Source organism: Bos taurus, chromosome 6 (assembly GCF_002263795.3).
Source record: "Bos taurus isolate L1 Dominette 01449 registration number 42190680 breed Hereford chromosome 6, ARS-UCD2.0, whole genome shotgun sequence".
Lineage (NCBI taxonomy): Eukaryota > Metazoa > Chordata > Mammalia > Artiodactyla > Bovidae > Bos > Bos taurus.
The window spans coordinates 39,788,597-39,808,936 of NC_037333.1; the positions used below are offsets into that span (position 1 = coordinate 39,788,597).

At 35.3% G+C, this 20,340-nt stretch overlaps 1 protein-coding gene across 3 annotated transcripts in view; it reads left to right on the forward strand.

Moving 5' to 3' along the window:
• Positions 1 to 20,340, forward strand: part of SLIT2 (slit guidance ligand 2) — a 406,423-nt gene that overhangs the window by 10,597 nt on the left and 375,486 nt on the right. For all 3 annotated transcript variants that reach the window (XM_005207790.5, XM_005207792.5, NM_001191516.2), the window contains exon 4: positions 7,489 to 7,560. In XM_005207790.5, the coding sequence (XP_005207847.1) occupies positions 7,489 to 7,560 (72 nt within the window). The remainder of the gene's footprint in view (positions 1 to 7,488; positions 7,561 to 20,340) is intronic.

Sequence of the window (20,340 nt, forward strand, 5' to 3'; positions counted from 1 at the left end):
AGTGTAATGGCGTTCTTAAGACAATATTTCTTTAAACATTCTAAATTTTTGTATCTTTGGATTTCAGATTACCTTTTTTTTTTTTTTACTAGCTGTGTCATTTGATACTCATTTTTGCTTGAATAAAAGAGTCCTAAAAACATTATTATAATGAAGCCATTGCAAAACCTGTTCACTTGTCTATTTTAGTTTCTACCAAGTAGATACAAAAAAAAAAATAACTCAGTTTAGAAAAGTCTTTACAATAGAGCCTAAGTTTGACTACACACTTTACTCTCCCTAAAGGATATCTCAAAGGCACATGTATTTTTTGAAGGTGGCGTTGAGTTATTTCTCCCTGGGTGTGCACACCATTTATAGGCATGTGACAGCTAGTGTGAAACTAAGGAACTCCAACACTCTAGAATTTTGGTTGTAGGTCGCTACCCATTAGTTCAAGCAGAGAATGTGTTGTGGAACAGATCCGAGGGAAGTCTCCCCTGAACCCTTGCTCATTAGGGATGTGGAGAATCCCTCTTCTAACTCATCCTGCAAGTTTGTAGGCAACACATAACACATTCTTTTCCTTGAAGTAACGGTACACTAACAGTGCTAATCTACTTGGAAAAGAATGCAAGCTCATCATAGTTTCTGGCACCTTTATACTCAAGTTTAAAGTGACTGCAGTTATTTTCTTGGGAAAGTCTCTATAAAGAACATCTCAAACTCGGTAAAGAAGCTTGGTATGTACATTGTAGGAGATAAATCATGCACCTCGATGCTCAATGTGAATTGCTTTATCTGTGATAGCCATTAAATGTCCAATTATTCTTGCCTGTTTATAAGTGATAGTGAACTATTTTAAATTGCATTTACATCTTAGAAGGCTTTAATGCAAGTGCACTGTTGAAGTTTAGCAGAACATTGAATCTGTCTGAGAGGGTTTCTCATACAACTTTTTTTAATGGGCCTTGAAGTTGAACGGTGGTGAGAAGTTCTGTTTGCTCTTTGTGGAGCGTTTTATAAATTCTGCAGTGGCAATGCTGTTTATTTTTCCCACATCTGTTTTGGGCTCATCCTTTGTAACAGTGTTTGCTGGATGCTGTGGCCTTTATATCTCCCTTGAAATGAGTAGTTTAGTTTGCACTGTTACAATGTATTTGTGGAAGCAACCAATGTCAAATATTTTACGTTGAACTCCTGTCTTTCATTCCTGTTGGATACCCTTCTGCTTGAATTATGCCTTCTAAACTGAATTTTACAACTTAACATGGGATGAGAGACTTTTCTACATGAACTTTACATATATTGCTCTTACCTGTTTCAGAGCAATTTATATCTGCTGGACTGGAAGGAATGTTGGTGAAAACATTTTCAGAGTGAGATTTTAGTCACAGTTTGGATTTGGTTTTAATGCAGTTGGAATTTTTGCTTTAAGATAACATCAACAGAAAATTACTTGTTTTCTTGGCAGTGTCCATCTCCTCTGAATGCAGGTGGGACTCCATCTCTTAGCTGTCGTTCTCCTCATTGTAGATAATCTAGCCTCCCCTCGGTAAAAACACCTTGTAATTTTATATGCTATTGCCTGGTGTCCTATGGAACGTTGGCAAATACTCACCGGTTTTACTGTTGATTGTGCTTTTTAAATAGATACGATCTCTTCTCCTTACCTTTAAAACATTACATGAGAGTAAATACTTGATTTCTGTTCCATTGTGAGATCTTGATCAAATTGTCTTATCTTTGAAAACTGCATTTTTGGTCATCATTAAAGGAGACAGTTATTATATCTCATAGCAACGGTATGTAGTTTCAGTAAGATAATGCATGTATTTTCACAAAATACTTGATGCAGAGTTGGAACTTTTTATTATTACAAATTTCAACATCTCCTTTCCTGTTTTTCAGAAACTGAGTTTTGGAAATACTTTATCTTTTTGAGCTAATAAAATGTGTCTATAATAAATCTGACTTTTAAATATTCATATTTACTATCATTTTCCTTCTGATTTTCTTCTTATAGCATATAGTCAATAGAAGAGATGTGAAGAAAGTGCAAAGCCTTCTCCAGATTTTTTTTCAGAGTATTTATCAGAATCGCTCTGAACATATAGAGACTATCAAGAAGTAAGGGGAGTGAAGAGGAAGCAACTTTTTATTAATAAATTTTTATCTCTTACCATGGAGCATAAAGGGTGAAAATACTGATACTGCCAAAAATATAGTTTATCTAATACTTGCTAAATGTTAAAAATCTTTGCTTTAAAAATGTTAGCATAAAAGACAAATGGAAATTTACCTGAGAAGAAGACATTTATGTATGAGAAACGGGAGACTGTAAATGATAGACTTCTAAAGGCAGTGTTCGTCAAATACTTGTTTCAAATCAGGTGCATTGTAAATGTATCACATTTACAGTGATAGGTAAATATGGGACTTTCTTACTAGCTTAGGTAAAATCGTTTTCATTTTACATTTTGGATTGGGGTGAAGGTTGCAAATGTTAATTGGATTGAGGAGGAAGTTGAAAGAAGATCTCCAACCTATAATGATGGATAAGTAACAGGAGTGGGTGGCAGATAATAATCTGAAACAAAGCTTTTCAATAATGCCCTTCAAGTTGAGCTGTTAAGAATCTGCATTTCAGAGGCCTGTGGTTTTTAGTGTGGTACAGAAAGATCATTCATCTCACTGAAGGCCACCCAGAGGAAATGGTTACTGGGATCTCTCATCTTTTCCCTAAAGGAATGTGTCTCAGAGACTCATTACACACCTTTCTGAAACCATGACTTTCCAACCAGAGAATTTTTAGTCCTGAGATCCTGTAGGCAGATTCCATCTAGTTAGTGATGACATAGGAGCTGAATATCATTGAATCTCTGTTATGTGTCCTTGGACACAATTGAATATCCTTGCTGGAACAGTTAGAAATTGACCCACCTGATCAGCTTAATGCTGCTAATTTTTGTTGGCTTCATAAATCCTCCTCTGAGATGCCCTTAATTCACTACATGCTGTTTATCTGTTCTTGGACTATCAGATTTTAACTTCTTTAACACATTTGCATTAGAGTTATTATTATGATGCTCTTCAAGCTACTAAGAAGTAGTTTGTAGTATTGGAAGAGGCCAGGCTACTTTTTCTCCAGCTCTGTTTAGAAATTATTATGCACCTTGATAGTCTTTTTTTTTTAATTTAAATTTATTTTAATTGGAGGCTAATTACTTTACAATATTGTATTGGTTTTGCCATCCATCAACATGAATCTGCCATGGGTGTACACGTGCTCCCCATCCTGAACACCCTCTCCCACCTCCCTCCCCGTATCATCCCTCTGGGTCATCCCAGTGCACCAGCCCCAAGCATCCTGTATCCTGCATTGAACCTGGACTGGCGATTCGTTTCATATATGATATTATACGTGTTTCAATGCCATTCTCCCAAACCATCCCACCCTCGCCCTCTCCCACAGAGTCCAAAATACCGTTCTATACATCTTTGTCTCTTTTGCTGTCTCACATACAGGGTTATCGTTACCATCTTTCTAAATTCCATATATATGCGTTAGTATACTGTATTGGTGTTTTTCTTTTTGGCTTACTTCACTCTGTATCTTTAACATAATTTCGTATTTTAAAAAATACTCTTTAGTTTAAAGATTTAATTCCTGGTCATTGTAGAAAGGAACTCTGCTTTAATTTTTTTCCTTTATTGAATATTTTGGGAGAGTTTCACTTTGTATTGTAATGTTTGCATTTCCATTTATTCTTGGTACTGATGGAAGAGGAAATAGAAGACTAGGAACCAAAAATGTATTGGTATTCTTTTTAAAAAAGTGCAACAATACTGTTTTTCTATTCATGTTATCACTTCACCTGTTACCTACCTTTTTTCATATGACATTACCTTGCTTGATACACATGGTTGGTTTAGACACATGAAGATCATTTATAATAATTTTCATTATATAGTGATAAATTACTTGAATTTTAAGAAAAATATTTTATACACATTTTCATTTTTATTTCAACTTTAGGTATTTTAAATAGATATTTAAAATAGTGCACTGACTAGAAAGCTAGTTTCTTTTTAAATAAAGCTTGATGTTTTATTTCCAGGTGATCCATTCATAGATATTTAAGAAGTGGGCTATGTAAAACTATGTTTTGCCCCAACCCACCCCCCACCCCCCAAAAAAAAGAAAGATTGCTGAAAGGGAAAGTTGAGGACTACATTATTTTGAATTATTGTTTAGGGATGTTTAGACTGTGTCTCTTTGAAAGGAGTGATTCAGGGGGTATGTTCTGGAGTCAGCCCACCTGAATTTAGATTCTAGCTCTACTTTCTATGAGCTCTGTGCCTCCCTCCGAAATAGCAGTGGCACCTACTTATGGGGTAGAATGAATGTGATAATTCATGCGAACTTCTCAGAACAGTGACTGTCACCTGGTAAGTTTAGTATGTATTAGCTGTTATTTGGAGAAGGAATTAGGAACCTCTTAAGCATATGAAAAGAAATGAGAAAAGACACTGCTTGCCCTCTTATCTGAATTGCTTTCTTTCTTACAATATCTGAAATTGTGTGGACCCATTAACACGTAATCTAGTGGCAGCTCTCAGTCACTTGGATATCTGAATTTGTTTCAACATATAGAATTCCTTCCAGTTTCTAGATTATGTTGAGAAAGGCATGACGGGGAAGTTAAAGGAAAGGAGGCAGTTGCTCTATAGGGCTCATGAAAGCAGGTTTGGTCGTGGGACTTTGATTATCTGGAGAGGGGCATAAAACCTAAGGCATGTACCTTAGAAAACATGTCTGGAGAAAGCTGGCTGAACATAAAATGTACATGCTAGGGTTTTGCCAAACTATATCAAAATGCAAAGAGCAGTTTGTTTTTATTCAGCATTTCCTAAGAACCTAGTAAGTGCCAAGGAAGAGGGAAGGAAATATGAAAACATAGATACAGTGTTTACAGGGTTTCCCCATTGGGTGGCTCAGCAGTAATGAACCACCTGCAATTCAGGAGCTGCGGGTTTGATCCCTGGGTCCAGTATTCTTGCCTGGAGAATCCCATGGACAGGCTACAGTCCATGGGGTCGCAAAGAGATGGACATGACTGAAGCGACTTAGCACACAGCACGTAGTCTTTACGCTTGAAGAGCTTACAGTGTAGTGGGACTCAGACATTTATGTGAATTAATGTTTTGAGTAATATAGTGTTAGGGACTCTTGCTTATCAAATACTAGAGGCAAATGCAGACACAGACAAGGGAGGAACCAACTTTACGTAGGAGAATCAGGGGAATTACACAGAGGATGTTAGAAAGGATCCTTTGGAGAAAAGGGAAAACTCCATACAGAGATTTGCCTCTGTGAGGGCTGGGGACCTGAAGAAACGTCCTTCTTTTGGTTGGAGACTCATGGACAATGTTTGTTCTCCAGTGGTTTGGATCAGATTATGAAAGCACATCTCTGTAATTTTAAAAATTGGGATTGCCTCTCTGGAAAATGGGGAGTCTTTCCTAGAAAATTGTAATTATTTTTTCAGACATAAATATAACAAGATCATAATTAAATTATAGTTCATTGAAAGTGTATAATAGACTCTGGGAGTCCTCGTACCTTAGAATTATGCCTGGCAAAGAAAAAAATAAAAGCTTTTGATTTAACTTTACATTAATCTTGTTGTGTGCTTTATTCATCAAAAAAATAAAATTAGTGTAAGTGAAAAGTTTACCTTTTCACTACAAATTTTATGATTTTACCTCTGATTGTCTCAACATACATTTTTGTGAGCTATATACATTTTATTAAGTTCTGAGCATTTATCTATAGATGACTAACCTCTTAATAATATGAGTTATATAACAAAAGATGGTAAGCATAATCATCATTGCCTCATGGCATTTTAGACTTGGAAGAAGTTCTGAGGTTCACTTGATCCAACTTTTAACCTAATGCAGAATTTTTATTACATTGTTGCAGGGAAAAAATGCATAGCCTCTGCTTGAATAATGTGGATAATAATAATAATAATAAAATAAGAGTTGAAAGCTTCCTAAGGCTGTTCATTTCTTAATATCTTTTGTACTTACAAAGATCTTCCTTATAATCATCTATCAATGCTTTGTTAAAAGTTAAAATTACTAGCACCATTTCTACACTCTAGACACTAAATGAGTGTAATTCTATTCCCATCTGATGACCGTTTGAATACATTATCGTTTAAAAGAGGGTAAGATTGATATGCCCTCTTTTCCTGTCCCCTTAACATTTATTTTTAAGACAAGAAACACCTCAAGTATCTTCAGTGTGACTTTACTTTCTGGATATTTTTGCTCTCCTCTAGAACTATTGTGTCAGTCACTCAGTTATGTTCGACTCTTTGAGATTCTGTTGACTGTAGCCTTGTCAGGCTCCTCTGTCCAAGGGATTCTCCAGGCAAGAATATGGAGTGCGTTGCCATTCCCTTCTCCAGGGTCTTCTTGAACCTGGGTCTTCTTCATTGCAGGCAGATTCTTTACTGGCTGAACCACCAGGGAAGCCCAGCAACTTATAAATCATTAAAGTGTGCATTTTACATCATCTTATCATCATTTTATTTAAATTTGGAAAAAGGATAGAATTTATTTTGACTGAAATGTTAAGTTGTACACTTAAAATGAATGGGATTGGGAAATTCGTACATTGGGGCTAGAATTTGCCACTCTTCTCTAAGTGTTTATAATCCGAAAGAACTTAGTTATATAGTGCACGCGTACTGAGTTGCTTCAGTCATGTCTGACTGTGCAACCCCATGAACTATAGCTCGCCAAGCTCCTGGGCTTAAATTGAGTTAGGGTTGCAATCAAATTCTTTTCTAAAACATTTAAAACATCCCAATATCAGTTAAACATTTTTAGGAAAAACATTACTTAAACATTTTTGCCCTCACTGTTAATTGTAACTCAGCCTTATTCAGTTGAGAGTAAAGAACTGTGGATTGCAGTTTTCTTCTGATTTTGCCTAGAGGGATAAATCATGCTGACACTTTCTCATACGTTTTTGTGAAACTAAATGGAAAGGTTAAAAAAAATAGAAATTTCTGTCTCCCTTCAGTGACTTGGCTGAAGATTTAGGTCATTTGGGACAGAATACGAATTATTTTAGGGCACCGTTTAATACGATATTTCTGCTATATGTTGAGCTCGCTAAATATACATACTCACTAAACGAGTCCAGAAAGCCTTTTTCATTGTGTCTGTGCTGGTTGACTGATGTTGCAAGGGTTGTGGATATAGAGTTTAGGCCCCAGTAACCATCATCTGAGTAAGCACAATGGAAAATTGCTTTAAAGAATCTTGTAACAAAAGGTGTAACCAACTTTTGATTTGTAATGCTTGAATTCTCTTGAATGTTATTTCATTCTTTCTGAAATACAGGATGAGGCATGACACTACCCAATCACAGTCTCATTGTTGGGTACTTTCTATGTAACATATGCTTTGTTTTGTTTTTCTCAAAAGGCGTTTAAACAGAAATCACCTTCAGCTGTTTCCTGAGTTGCTGTTTCTTGGGACTTCGAAGCTATACAGGCTGTAAGTAGACAGAAATAGTTATTGTTGCTATGTGTAGTACCTTGCGTTTTATTAAATGTATTTTGGATCTGTTTCCTTGTGCTTTCCTGGAATCTATTCACCAGTAGATTAATGGATTAAAAGTTTGTCTTTCTTTTCTTCTTTTTTTGAAACTTATGATTGGTTTTCCAGTGGGTCCAGTTCTTGTATTTGGTTAGCATTTACTGGTTCGTGTATGTGTTATTGCAGTTGTATTATTCTTTTTTGGTCTTGATGGGGGGATTTACCTAACTTCTTTATGGAAACTTTTGATTAAGTTCTGAAGGGAAAGATTGCCACTGTGCTTCCTTTTCAGAGGAAGTTGGCAGTGTATTCTTGTAAAGTTGGGATTCTTAATGTCTGCCTTTTTGGTATTTGCTTCTATACTCGAATAGTCTTTATTAGTCTGGAAATACTATTATAAGGTATTTATAGAGGACTGTAAATTTCCTCTTAAATTTTCCTTTTAAAGCCAGAATTCCAAACTCCACGATATGAATGACTGTAGAGGGTTTCATATCAAATACGTCATCGACTGTTAATGGAAGTATTTCTTTGGAAGGAGTGTTAATGTGGGTTTTAGGCAGAATCAGTTTTTTCCTCCCTGGAATCCTTGTTCAGTGACCGAATGTGCAATAGTGAAAACACACTTTTGACAGCTCTTACAAGTAGGTTTTTAGCCATATGAATGATTTGTGCAGATGGGAGATAAGCTGCAAAGTGTTGGGGAAATTAATAGCAATGGTTATCAGTGTTCTTGGATGTTGTGAAAAATCATTGGGATATACAGAATAAATTGCTCAGCTTGGTTTCCACCTGGATGGTTGCAAAGTCCCACATGTGGAGCCTGTGGGGAAAGTGAGGAGACTGCTTTTCCGACCTTGACTTTGTAGCCAAAGCTTTGTAACCTACTAGTTCAGTATTGTTATCAATTCCAGAAGTAGGAAGGGTCTTTTCCCACAGCCCTCCCCCACATTGTATCTCTGTTAGGATCTCTGTTAGGGCCTCCTGACACCTTGGCTCACTGTGGAGAGAATTTTCCCAGCAGGCAGAGGTAGAGCCAGTTACACACCAGGTCTTGTCTCTAGAGTCTGACTTTCCTGATTCTGTTCTTGTAAGGATAGCCAAAGCCGCCTAGCAGTATTTCTCTTCTGCTTTGTGTTCCCTGCTGATTAATTGGCTCAATTTAGGTAAATTTAAAAGAATCAAATAAAGAAACCTAGAGACTGCCTTTTTAACAAGAATTCTCTAAAGACTATTTTTACCAAAGACACTGGATGTAGGCTGTTATGAAGATTATGTGTATGAATATAAATTAATATTTATATTTAATTATTTGTACTTAGTTTCCAAGAATGGCTACAGAAGTGGTTTTAATAGTATTCTACTTTCTTCCTTAACTTTTTTTTGATTGTGGGGATGCTGAAGAATTGATTTCAAAGCTAGTATATAATGAGTGCTATTAAATTAATTTACTGCTATGCTAACGATGTGCATCTAAAACAATCCACATTGTCTAGAAAATTGTCTGTTGTCTATGTGGCCGTGAAAAAAATTTTTAATGGAATGATTGTTACGGCTAGAATTAAAATTATTAAGCTGAAGGGGGGAAATGTAGGAAATCACTTTAACACTGTCCCTGAGAAACTAGAATGTTTGATTTTTAGTTGGAGAGTATTTGATTAATTTTCTTTGGGTGGTATAATCTAGTGCAGAATCCCCTATCAGCAGATTATGTTCTGTTTAGCATTTGCCTCCTTTGACAATACCATGTAGTAGGCCAAGGGATTTTCACTTAGGTTATATTATGATTTTATAACCTTATGAAGTTACTTTTTGGAAGAAGACAACTTGATATCCTTAAGTAAATGAAAGAAACAGAACCCACGAAACTCTAAGGCAACATCTAGTGAGTAAAAAGCATGTTAAAAAATGGGGAAAACGGGCAGCTAGAAAATGAGTTATAATGTGCCTGTTTGGCTCAAAGGATTTCCCCTGGGAAGTAATGGAAGATAAAATTTTGTTTCTGATGTGGATCTGTAAGGACTCTGATGCTTTGATTTTCCTGAAGTTAAAGCTTGATGGCTTTATGTTCAATATTGCCTGGGATTTGACACCTGACATGGGCACTGGATACCCATGAAAACTTAGAGGTGTACATTTTTTCTGCCTCAGCAAATAGGAATCTATCTTCTTTTGAGTTGAGACACTGTTGTCTCACCCAAGTTAAATGCAGTGGATGGTTAACCATGATCTTTATCTTGAGAGGAAAGTTATCAGCTACCTGTGACCAGTTTTTTATGATGATGATCACTAATTGAATTAAACAACCACCAGTAAGAGTATGTAATAAATAAAGGAACAAAAGCTTGTGAAGTTAACTGCCTGGCTAGTTTAATTTCTAAGAAGATGGGTTCAAGTTCAAGTATTCTTCATATGATACAGGTGCCTAGTAGCTAACCCGAAACAAATGTTCTAACAGATGGAAAAATCGCACAAATCTACATGCAAAAATTGTCCTTTAAAATCTTCATTTTAAAATGAACTTTTATTTCACAAGAAGGATAAGTGACAGGACAAAGGATACAGATTTTGGACAAGCAGTATGTTCGGAGAGGGAAAATTTGACTGGTGGCTAATTTGCATATTAAGTGATCCACTGTTGCCCACCATATAATGGCAACCCACTCCAGTATCCTTGCCTGGAAAATTCTGTGAACAGAGAAGCCTGGTGGGTCACAGTCTATGGCATCACAAAGAGGCAGACACGACTGAGTGACTGAGTACACACACACACACGCAATTGCCCTACCATATAATTTAGTGGAGCCATTCTCATCTAGAATTCATGAAAGAAACAAATTTAGAATTTATTATCTCTAGTTCTTTTCCTAACTTATTTTATATTTTACCGTTACTTAATACTGTTGTTTCTTGATGCATAATCGATGAAAAACTTATTTTTATAGTTCACACACTGATGTTTGATTTTTATCATTGTTTGCTTAGATTAAATCTAGTCTGTTCCACTGGACGTTATACAGATTTTCTTTTTACTTCTGTAAGGAATAATCACCATTTGACTCTTGGCTGGAAATGAGATGCCAGGTGAAGAAGCACACATGCTTTTTTACAAAATTCTAAATGCAGTATAAAAGAAAAGGAGGGTACACTGTAAATGAATTATGATTCGACACGGTTAGTTGCTGCTAGCGGCCAAATATGCTTTTCCTTTGCTGTCTGCTCCGATTTCTCTTTGGACGGGTTGAGAGAGCACTCTGTGTTCAGGTCAAGATGTTTGCTCAGAAATAGTAGTACAGTTGCAGCTGTGTTTGCTGGAGCAGGAGACTAGTTTAAATAGCATTACCATTTATCCAGTCCATTAACAGAACTCTGTAAAATAATACCAACTCTGCATAAACTACAGGACAGTGTAATAAAATTACAAGCACTTGTTGACAGATGGAAAGTGTAAGTAAAGAAGAAAGAAAAGTGAAGGGCCATAGGTTGGAGGTTAAAAGAGACAGTACATAGTTTTCTTACTTAAGGAGATTCTCCATCCTCTCACTTGGCTCCTCCTCCAAAACCAGGATTGCATTTTTGTTATTAGTTTATTAAGAGTGGAGAACATGATTTTCTGAGCAATTCAGAGTGGGTTAACTGACAGAAGTACAGTGACTTTTGAAATGGTTGATTATGATGGAAATTTATGAGTAGCATATACAAATCTTCCTGAAAAGTATAACCTTAAAGGTGACTTGCCAGTGAGTGATTCACACTTTACAGCCTGAGTTTGCAGCTACTCATCTAGGCTCATTAGAGAGGCATTTCATTGGTAGTTCTGTGGTTAAGCATTTGGTTATAAATATTTGTTTTGTGGTTTTCCGTTTATTTCCTTGAGTATTATTATATTTACCCAGACTTCTAACATAAGCTTAAGTAGCCAAACCACGTTGCAGAAACTCATTTTTTTATTTGTATCTCTTGAGACAAAACAAAGCTAACAAATGAAAATAAATACATAGGTTCCAGTGATTCATTTTCTTTGCTTCTTTAAATGAAAACTCTTTATTTCTGGTTAACAAGTGGTGTTTCCCTAGTGAGCTTTGGAGCCATTAAATTATCTAACATTATAAATAGTATTTTTAAAGCCAAGAACTCTTTTTATGGCCTAGTGACTCCTTACCTGAGATAAACAGATTTTGAGCAATAAATTCAATTGGTCAGGTCACAATTCATTTGCTGTCAGATAGGATCTCAGATTCTCCAAATTGTTTTTTTGATAATAATTATTACAATTCTTTAAGAGGAAAACTTAATTTCTATTAAAATAAAAATTAGTTTGGGAAAGATAACAAATATATGATGAAGCTGCCCTTCCTTTCCTTTCCTTTCTTATAAAAGGAGCCTTGGCTTTTGATTTTGGTTTTGAGGAGTTACAAGAGTAAGTATGCTTAATGTTATAAAGGTCTAGATAATTCAGAAAAATAGAAAAGTGGGAGTATAAATTATTCATGATGTCCCCACTCAGATATAACCACTAGTATACTTGTCAATTGTTAGTAGATTAGTTTTCTTTTTCTGTAATTATGCATATAAATACTGCAGTACCTGCATTACAAATACGTTTTTTAAATATCCCCAGGGTTTAGTATAAAGCTTGACCTTTAGAAAGCTCTCAGTAAGTGTTTGATGTATTGAATTAAATCTCTGTTGGGTTCAGGGTTTGTAACTTGAATGAGCAAATAGTAACACTGGGAAGACATTATGAATAATGGGGAACCAAATTAAATTTAAAGGATACCTTGGTTCATTAATGTTTATCCCCTTAGGTTTTCTAAACATTGAAGCGTCTATTGGTATGCACTGAAAAATCAAAATAATGTTTTCCACCTAAGCAAAAATATCTTAATTTACTATAATACTATACTTGTATAAAACTACCACCATACTCCCTCCCCTCCGCCGCCGTTCTCTGATGCCAGTTAAGTCTCAGGATTCTTGGATTCGAGGATAAAAGTAGAAGACAAGCATGGTGCCTGTGTCAGAATTCCTCCTGAGTTAATTTCTGCCAGCTCTGATTAAAGTGTGGGCTCCTAGAGTGTCAGGTGTGTAGTCTCCTGCTTCATTTTACTCTTGGCCTGTTTGGCCCCTGCCACAGTAAATCCAACAGTGGTAATGCAGGAATTGCGGGTTACAGTTGCCACGGTTACCGTTGTCCCGCCAGATCGACATCATTACTCATCTAGGGAGCTGTCATCGTAGCTGCCTCCCATCTCTGGTGCCGAGACTGCCAGAAAGCTTCAGATGCAGAGAATAAAAGTTCTTCAAGATGGTGTGTCTGTGTCATCATTTGAAGGATACACTGTATCGTTAATACTGATACCTATCTAAGGGGAACAGATTGATTATGTTTGAAAACAAAGAACCTGTATGAGAGATAACATTTAGGAAAGTGTTAACTGTCAGTGATTAAAAACCCCAAGTCCCTTATTATTTATTAAGTAACTTATTAATTATTATTATTAGGTCCAAGGGACTCTCTTCTTGCTACTTAAAAAACAGAGATATATAAGTAATATTTAAAAATATTACTGTTATATAGCAAAAGGTTCGTTTTTAAGAGGTAGACCAAACTCTTCATAGACTGACCTGGACACACTTCAGAGTAGCCCCTATCTCTTGCCGTGAAAAAAGGCAAGCAGTTGAATAGGGCTTACTTGTGTTTTTGTTTTTAAATCAACGTGCAGTAGTATGATTTAGACGTTATAAAAACAATGAAGATTAAGATTGTTTTTGATATTTTTGCCAGGCCTCCCGTGGGAAGTTTTTACTTTAAAGGGATCTAATAGAAGACTTTTGCTGGAGAACGTCAGAAATTGGCAGGCTTCTGCTGTTGCCAGAGTAGATTTTTTGGTGTGAAATCCACAGCATAGTTCCTGGCATAGGAAAGTCAAGTGCAGGAAGGTCTTTCCCACTCAAGTGCACTTGTTTAAATAGTTTCTTCCCCAAATGTAAATGTTTCTGTTTCCACCAGCAAATACTCATGGCTTGCCAGTGAGTGTAAATACTATGAACACTGTGATCCATGCCATGGTGTGTGGCCCACAGAATATGTGGCATTTGTGGACTTTAGCCATTGCCAACTTCTGACCTGTAATATGTACATTAAAGCCTTCAGAGTTCATGGAGACTGAGTGTGCTTTTTTGAAAGATGAATTTAAGTATATGGTTTTCATGTCAAAAAGGTTTTGAACACATATCAGGAAGAAATATTTTAAAATTTGATTGTAAATCATAAAATTGCTGCTGCAATCTCAAGATTATAATTTAGTGATTGAAGTTTATATAAGTATTAATTCTAGGAATAAGTGACCATAAGGTATTAGTTCTATTGAGCTAATTTTAATGTATGTACATTACATTTTAAGAAATCTATTTTGTGAGAAATATATTTTACTAATATTGTAAAATATTAGTGTTTAAATGCCTACTCAGATGTTAGTGCTTTGCTATCTTTGTAAATCAATGGATACTTCTGGAGCAAAGGTTTCTTTTCTATAAAATAGGGGTGACATTTATCTCCTGGGAATATAGCAAGTCACAATATAGATTCTGTATTCAAAAGAACATTGTCAACTTTCTGGTATAATATGATAGAAATGATATGGTATGATAGAAATGATGCCTGTGGAATTCTCGTCCTCTCAGTGTAAAATAGGACGAAGTAATAGTCACACAGATGTCCCAGCAAGTTGCCCACAGTCAGAAAAGCTCCTGTTTCTCTTTCATGTTTCTTCTTGCATTTATTCTCAGTGTGATAACATATACATAAGTATAACCACATTAACTTTTTAACACTGCAGATTAGCATAAAATGTGCATTTGCACCATTCCATTTCTCCTTACTTGGCAACACAAGGTATATTAAGGCCAGAATGTTCTTAATGAGGTCTCTCATCTGCTTCCAGTTGATGATTCATATAATTTAAAAATTCTTATATAAAATAAATCAAGGATAGAAAAAGAGGCTGTGACTCAGGAACTATTTATGTTAGTTCACATATTAAATTGTTGTTTTAATGATGTGTTGTCCTGAATAACAAAATGAAGGAAAAATACAAACCAGTTAGAAAACGCTGAGTGAACTCCTTAAGGTATAGATAAACTCTTTTGGACGTTATTCAGCAGATGTATTGCATTGCTAAAGTACATTTTTATCACTAACTAAAATTTCAGTTTAAAAACAATGTAAGAGAAGCATCCCAATGAGCATACTCAAAATATGATTTGACCTGTGAAACATTCTGCCACCTTTACATAAGCTGCATTGTGATATTCAATGGATTTTTAGACTAAGCATTTTGTCAAAATGCAGTTCAAATTGCAAGCTGTTCAGCGCTTTGAATTTAAACGATGATTGATAGAGAAATAAGTTTGAGTCAGAAGTTATTTTTGTTTTGGTTGTATTGTAACTCCAATTCTTTTTATATGTACATAAGCTTTGCCCTTAGACGAGAGTGGTGTATGTCCTCTTCATTACACACAACCAAGTTAATTGCTATCAAGAAATTATTTAGAGAGAATTATCCTTAAAACACTTGATAAATTATGATATGAGAAACTTGGGGCAAGAGTTTAAGCTTAAACCCTAGAGAGGGAAGGACTGAAGAGTAAAAAGGCCAGTCTTCGGTGGGACCTGTGGTCTAGGGAATAGCATAGTGGAGTGAAATGCTGTTAAGAGAACATCTGTGCCTCTTGAAATGTCCCCGAATGAATGTGAGCAGCTAAGTATGGCAACTTGATTTAAGTGTTTTTTTTTTTTTTTTTAAAGAAAAGAGAAATAAATAAGTCTGGAAACAGAATGGGAAGATAGCTTTGCCCCGTCATGATAGGTTTCTTCTACTAGTGAAAGATTAAAGCTTGAAGTATGTGAATAGCTGAGAACAGCACAGAGAAAGGTTGATTGCTTCCCCTCCAACAGTTCCAATTGATTGAAAAAAGCCTAATTTAAAGTTCTGTTTGTTCTATGTCTTAAACCATCAGAATTCTCTTTTAGGACCAGAGGAATGCTCTGGAGGAAAAGAATCCAAGGATAAAAAGTCATTGCAGGCCAACAATTGTTCCTAATCCTCACAAAATGCTGGAGAAATTAAATTTATTCTTTATTGCTCAAAGTGTTACCTAGGTCACTGGGCGATGGGAAAATTGCACTGGAAGTAGAGTAGGAGCAAGCTTTGTTTTGTGTCTAGATGCTTAACCTTAGACACGACAAGGCATCTTAGAATGTGGTGGGAACTTGGTTCAGAGCATTAACACCAAGACTTTTATTACCCCGGATTTATAATAGGCTGTGCTGTCAGGAGATGAAAATGTTGTGTTTACATTGCAGTGTTAAATGATCATTTAATTAACACCTAAGGAAAAAAAGTTGTGAAATTCTTAGCAGCTTTTATTGTTGGTTTCCTGGGAGGTTTTAATATCCGAGTTTCATTGAGATTTCTTTTTTGTTAGTAGAGACACAAAAGACATTATACACTTTTTAAGGAAGACAAACAGTTTAACCTTGACCCTTTCTCCCCTAAAATATTAATTTAAATTACATTTTAAATCTGGTGTGCTTATTTAAAACGTTTCTAGATTCAGATCTTAAAAATATGTCTTAAACACTTTATTTCTATGTAAACATCTGTCATTTAAATATTAGTTAATTTACATTCTAAACTTTCTGCTGTAGAACATTTGAAACTGCCAATTAGTTTATATGAAGTGTAATACATTTATAATACTAACTATATGCATTATACATCTTTCAAGCTACACTGTAGTTACATTATCTTAAGAATCAGTGTCAAAATAGGTAATCATTTTCAAGCAAATTTTATGACAAAAAAGGTACACTGTTGTTATATTAACATCATTATTTAGTTAGAGATCATTACTATCATATGATGCAAGAGGTTTATATATAGACAGTAGAAAGAGTAAGAGCATTAGTATGAAAATTCAAATAAACTTCATTAATTGCTAAAAGATTGATATTATCAAATGCCTTCATTTATTCTTGATCTTTTATAAATACAGTTACCTAAAAAAAGAGTGGTCTTGAGACAAATTGATAACACTTGGAAAATATAGGGCAGTTGTCAAGGGCAGCTGAATGCTCAATACACTTTTTCTAGAACTATTATTAAAATTTATATCTGTTACTCCTCTCATTTTATCCAGATATGCAACTTCATATTCGAATATGTGAAGTACTTTAAAATATTTATTAAGTTACTTGCTATTAAAGTGAAATCTTTCTTAACTTTTCCAGAAATGATTATACCATTATAGTATAGTTTTTTTAAGTACACTGCTTTTATTCATACTGAAACTAAAAATGTTTATTCCCATTTTTTAAAGTTTAAATTCAAGTGCCTCAGGATAAAACCTGCTTTCTGTATTATTCATGGTAAGAGTGCAAGGAGTATTGAATGTTATTAAAATCTCTTAATAGAAAACCCTGCTTTGAACTGAGAATTATATTCTCATTCACAAAATACTACCGAGCATTACGTAGGCACTTTGTACAATGTTATATGCTTTCCCTACTTCTATCAAGTTTCAGCATTTCTCTAAAACTTTTCTTTTTTTTTTTTTAACTCACACTGAGTTTTTTTTTTTTTTCCCATTCCCAAAGCTGTTTCTCCATTCAGAGTCTAGTAACAAAACCCCTTAAGTAGGAATATTACTTTAAATGTTATCTCCTTTATATATACCTATCTTTTGACTTGAGGTAGTTATAAAACACAAAATGTTCAGAAGTTAAAAAGTATGAAAGAGAAAGAGAAGAGTGACAGTATCTGGTTACTTAACATACTAGATGATTAGTATGTTCTATATGATATAGTTCATTATACCAGTTGAAATTCCAAGCCAAATAGGTACTGTGTGCAGATGTGTGTGTCTATGTGTGTGTGTATGTATGTGGTTGGAAATGGGGATACTGAGAGCTAGGGAACAGCTATTTTGTGAATGCTCAGAAATGTTTGAAGAGTAAATATGTAGAGAAATCATAGGAAATTTCATTTAACAGATAAATATATTGCTTTTACATTAAAAAAGCAATGATATGCTCTTATATTGAAGAAAAGTCAGTGTTAAAATTTTATGCATTAGTTATTTAGAATCTCTAACTTGAAACCAATGAAAAAGATTTCAGGATTTATTTTAGATAAAGTTTCCAAGTTTGCTTCTTAAAAAATAGGAGTAACTTATTTAAATGCAAACAATTTACTGTATGTAACAAATATGTTTGGTAGTTATTCCATTGAAACCATTGCATGCAAGAGATTGGAAGATATATCTAGAAATACTCTAGTCCACTCTGTGGGGATTAGGTAGTTAAAATTTTAACTTCCCTTTTGCATAAAACTCTTTTGCCTGACTTTCAATACCCAGGACTATCCAGTTCTGCATTATCACTTTAGCAACATATATGTTATGTCCCAGGCAAGCAGATTTTCATATTAATGATTGGACATTCCCAGTGCGTTTTTGGACTCCTTGCTTGCTTCCAGTGTAGAGTAGCATAGACTACCATCCTCTTGTTAGCCTCACCTCCTCTATCAAACCTTTCTCAACTGCTTTAGTTACCTCTATGATCATTAATTATATTGTAGTGGTTCTGAGTACAGACTGTTGACTCAGACTGCCAGAGTTTGAATCACTTAATGGGTAAACTTGGGAATGTCACTCAATTTCCTGCCCTGTGCCCTGGTTCTCCTTGTAAAATGAGGATGATGATTAGAACTTACCTCGTGGGAATGTTGTAAGGAATAAATTATTCACTAAATGAACAAAGCTTAATATGATGTATGATAATAGTAAGTGCTCAGTATTGTTTTTATTTTTTGATTTTTATTATTTCAGCTACCATGTTTATTACCTGCCTCATATGATGTTCTCTTGGGTATTATATTAATAATGTGTGTTAACTTTGCTGAGACTCCTGTCTTATATTTGTCTTTGTTTTATATATAGCATTTAGCCTAGTGCAGCTTAATTAAGAAACACTTTCCAAGTGAATCCTTGATGGAACTTAGCCTGAAAAAGACACTAACAATAGTTTGAATTTGGAATGAAATATAAACGATGTGAATCATAAGTCCAAAAATGTACTAGTTATATTCCTGAATCTGCTATTCACTAGCTGCAGATGCTAAGCAAAGGTACTTGATTTGAGGACCAGTTTTTTGGGATTCCCTGATGGCCCAGATGGTAAAGAATCCTCCTGAAATGCAGGACACCTGGATTCGATCCGTGCATGGGCAGATCCCCTGGAAAGGGGAATAGCTACCCACTCCAGTATTCGTGTGTGGAAAATTCCATGGACAGAGGAGCCTGGTGGGCCACAAATCCATGGGCACACAAAGAGTTGGACATGACTTAGTGACTTTTTCTTGGCTTGTAAAAGTATTTGGTAGTTCAGATAAAAAAGGGACAAGAATATAGCATAAGGCCTCCTGGTGGCTAAGCTGGTAACGAATCCACCTACAATGCCAGAGACCTGGGTTCTATCCTTGGGTTGGGAGGATCCCCTGGAGAAGGAAAAGGCTACCTGCTTCAGTATTCTGGCCTGGAGAATTCCATGGACTATAGCCCATGGGGTTGCAAAGAGTCGGACACGACTGAGCGAGTTTCACACTCACATTCTCCTGGTCTCTAGGAAATGTGCAGGTGTAATTGAAGGAAGAAGAGGAAATAAAACTATATAAAAAGTTTGCTCTAGCTCTTTTTTCCAAAATGTGTGGAGAACTCTTCAGACTACTTCTAAGAATTGTAATAGTAGAGTTATTCATGTAATAAACCAGGAATTAGATGAGGAAATTGTGGATGAATGATATTGAGGTTGTTCTCTTTACTATTAGCAATTAAAAAAAAAGTAAAAGCAGTTTCTGTGTTAAATGAATATAACCTGCTTACATTTTGCATGACTTTGCTATTAAATGTAAACTGTTTGAAGACTTATGTTAAAAAATAATGAAGGAGATTTGATAGTTATGCAGTATTAAGTGACTATCCTGATACATGATAATCCCTCAATAGGAGGTAAGTGGTATATAACTGAAGTAATTTCAATATTCACCTGTCCCTCAAACATCACAACTAATAGCATGAGGAAATGAATTAAAAATAAGGCAAATCAAGGAAGAATAATGGTGGACATAGGTTTTTATGTTCGCATTTGTGTTATAATCTTTTGATTTTAACAGGTTTGTGAGCTGGTACCTTCCTTTTCTGTGATTCACCCTACTAAATGCATTGTGCACCCTGGACAATTAATTTTCCTTTTATTTTGAGAAGACTAGAATGTATAGAGCCTGAATATCCTGAAGGCGACTGAAGTCTGGAGTCTGTTTCTGAAAGACAGGTTCCCTCTCAGGGTTGGTGTGGTTTTTCTTTCCTTCTCTTTAAGGAGAATGAATTCCACACCTAATGAATAGTTTCAAGAAAAGTTGTTAATCAGGTACTCCAAGTGACCACCCTGGATTCTTCTTTTATTACAGAGAGGAACATGATGGAATGAGAAAGCAACATAGTTATATTTGATAAAAGGAAATACCTTTTTTCCTTTCCCCACCCACCATGTAATCCTTTGGAATTTAGTTGACACTGGGAAGTTACTGCAGCAAATGGTGTGTTTGAAAAAAACCAAGTTGGAGGAACAAGACTAATACTTGTAGCTACAATACTTACATTAAAAATCACAAAATG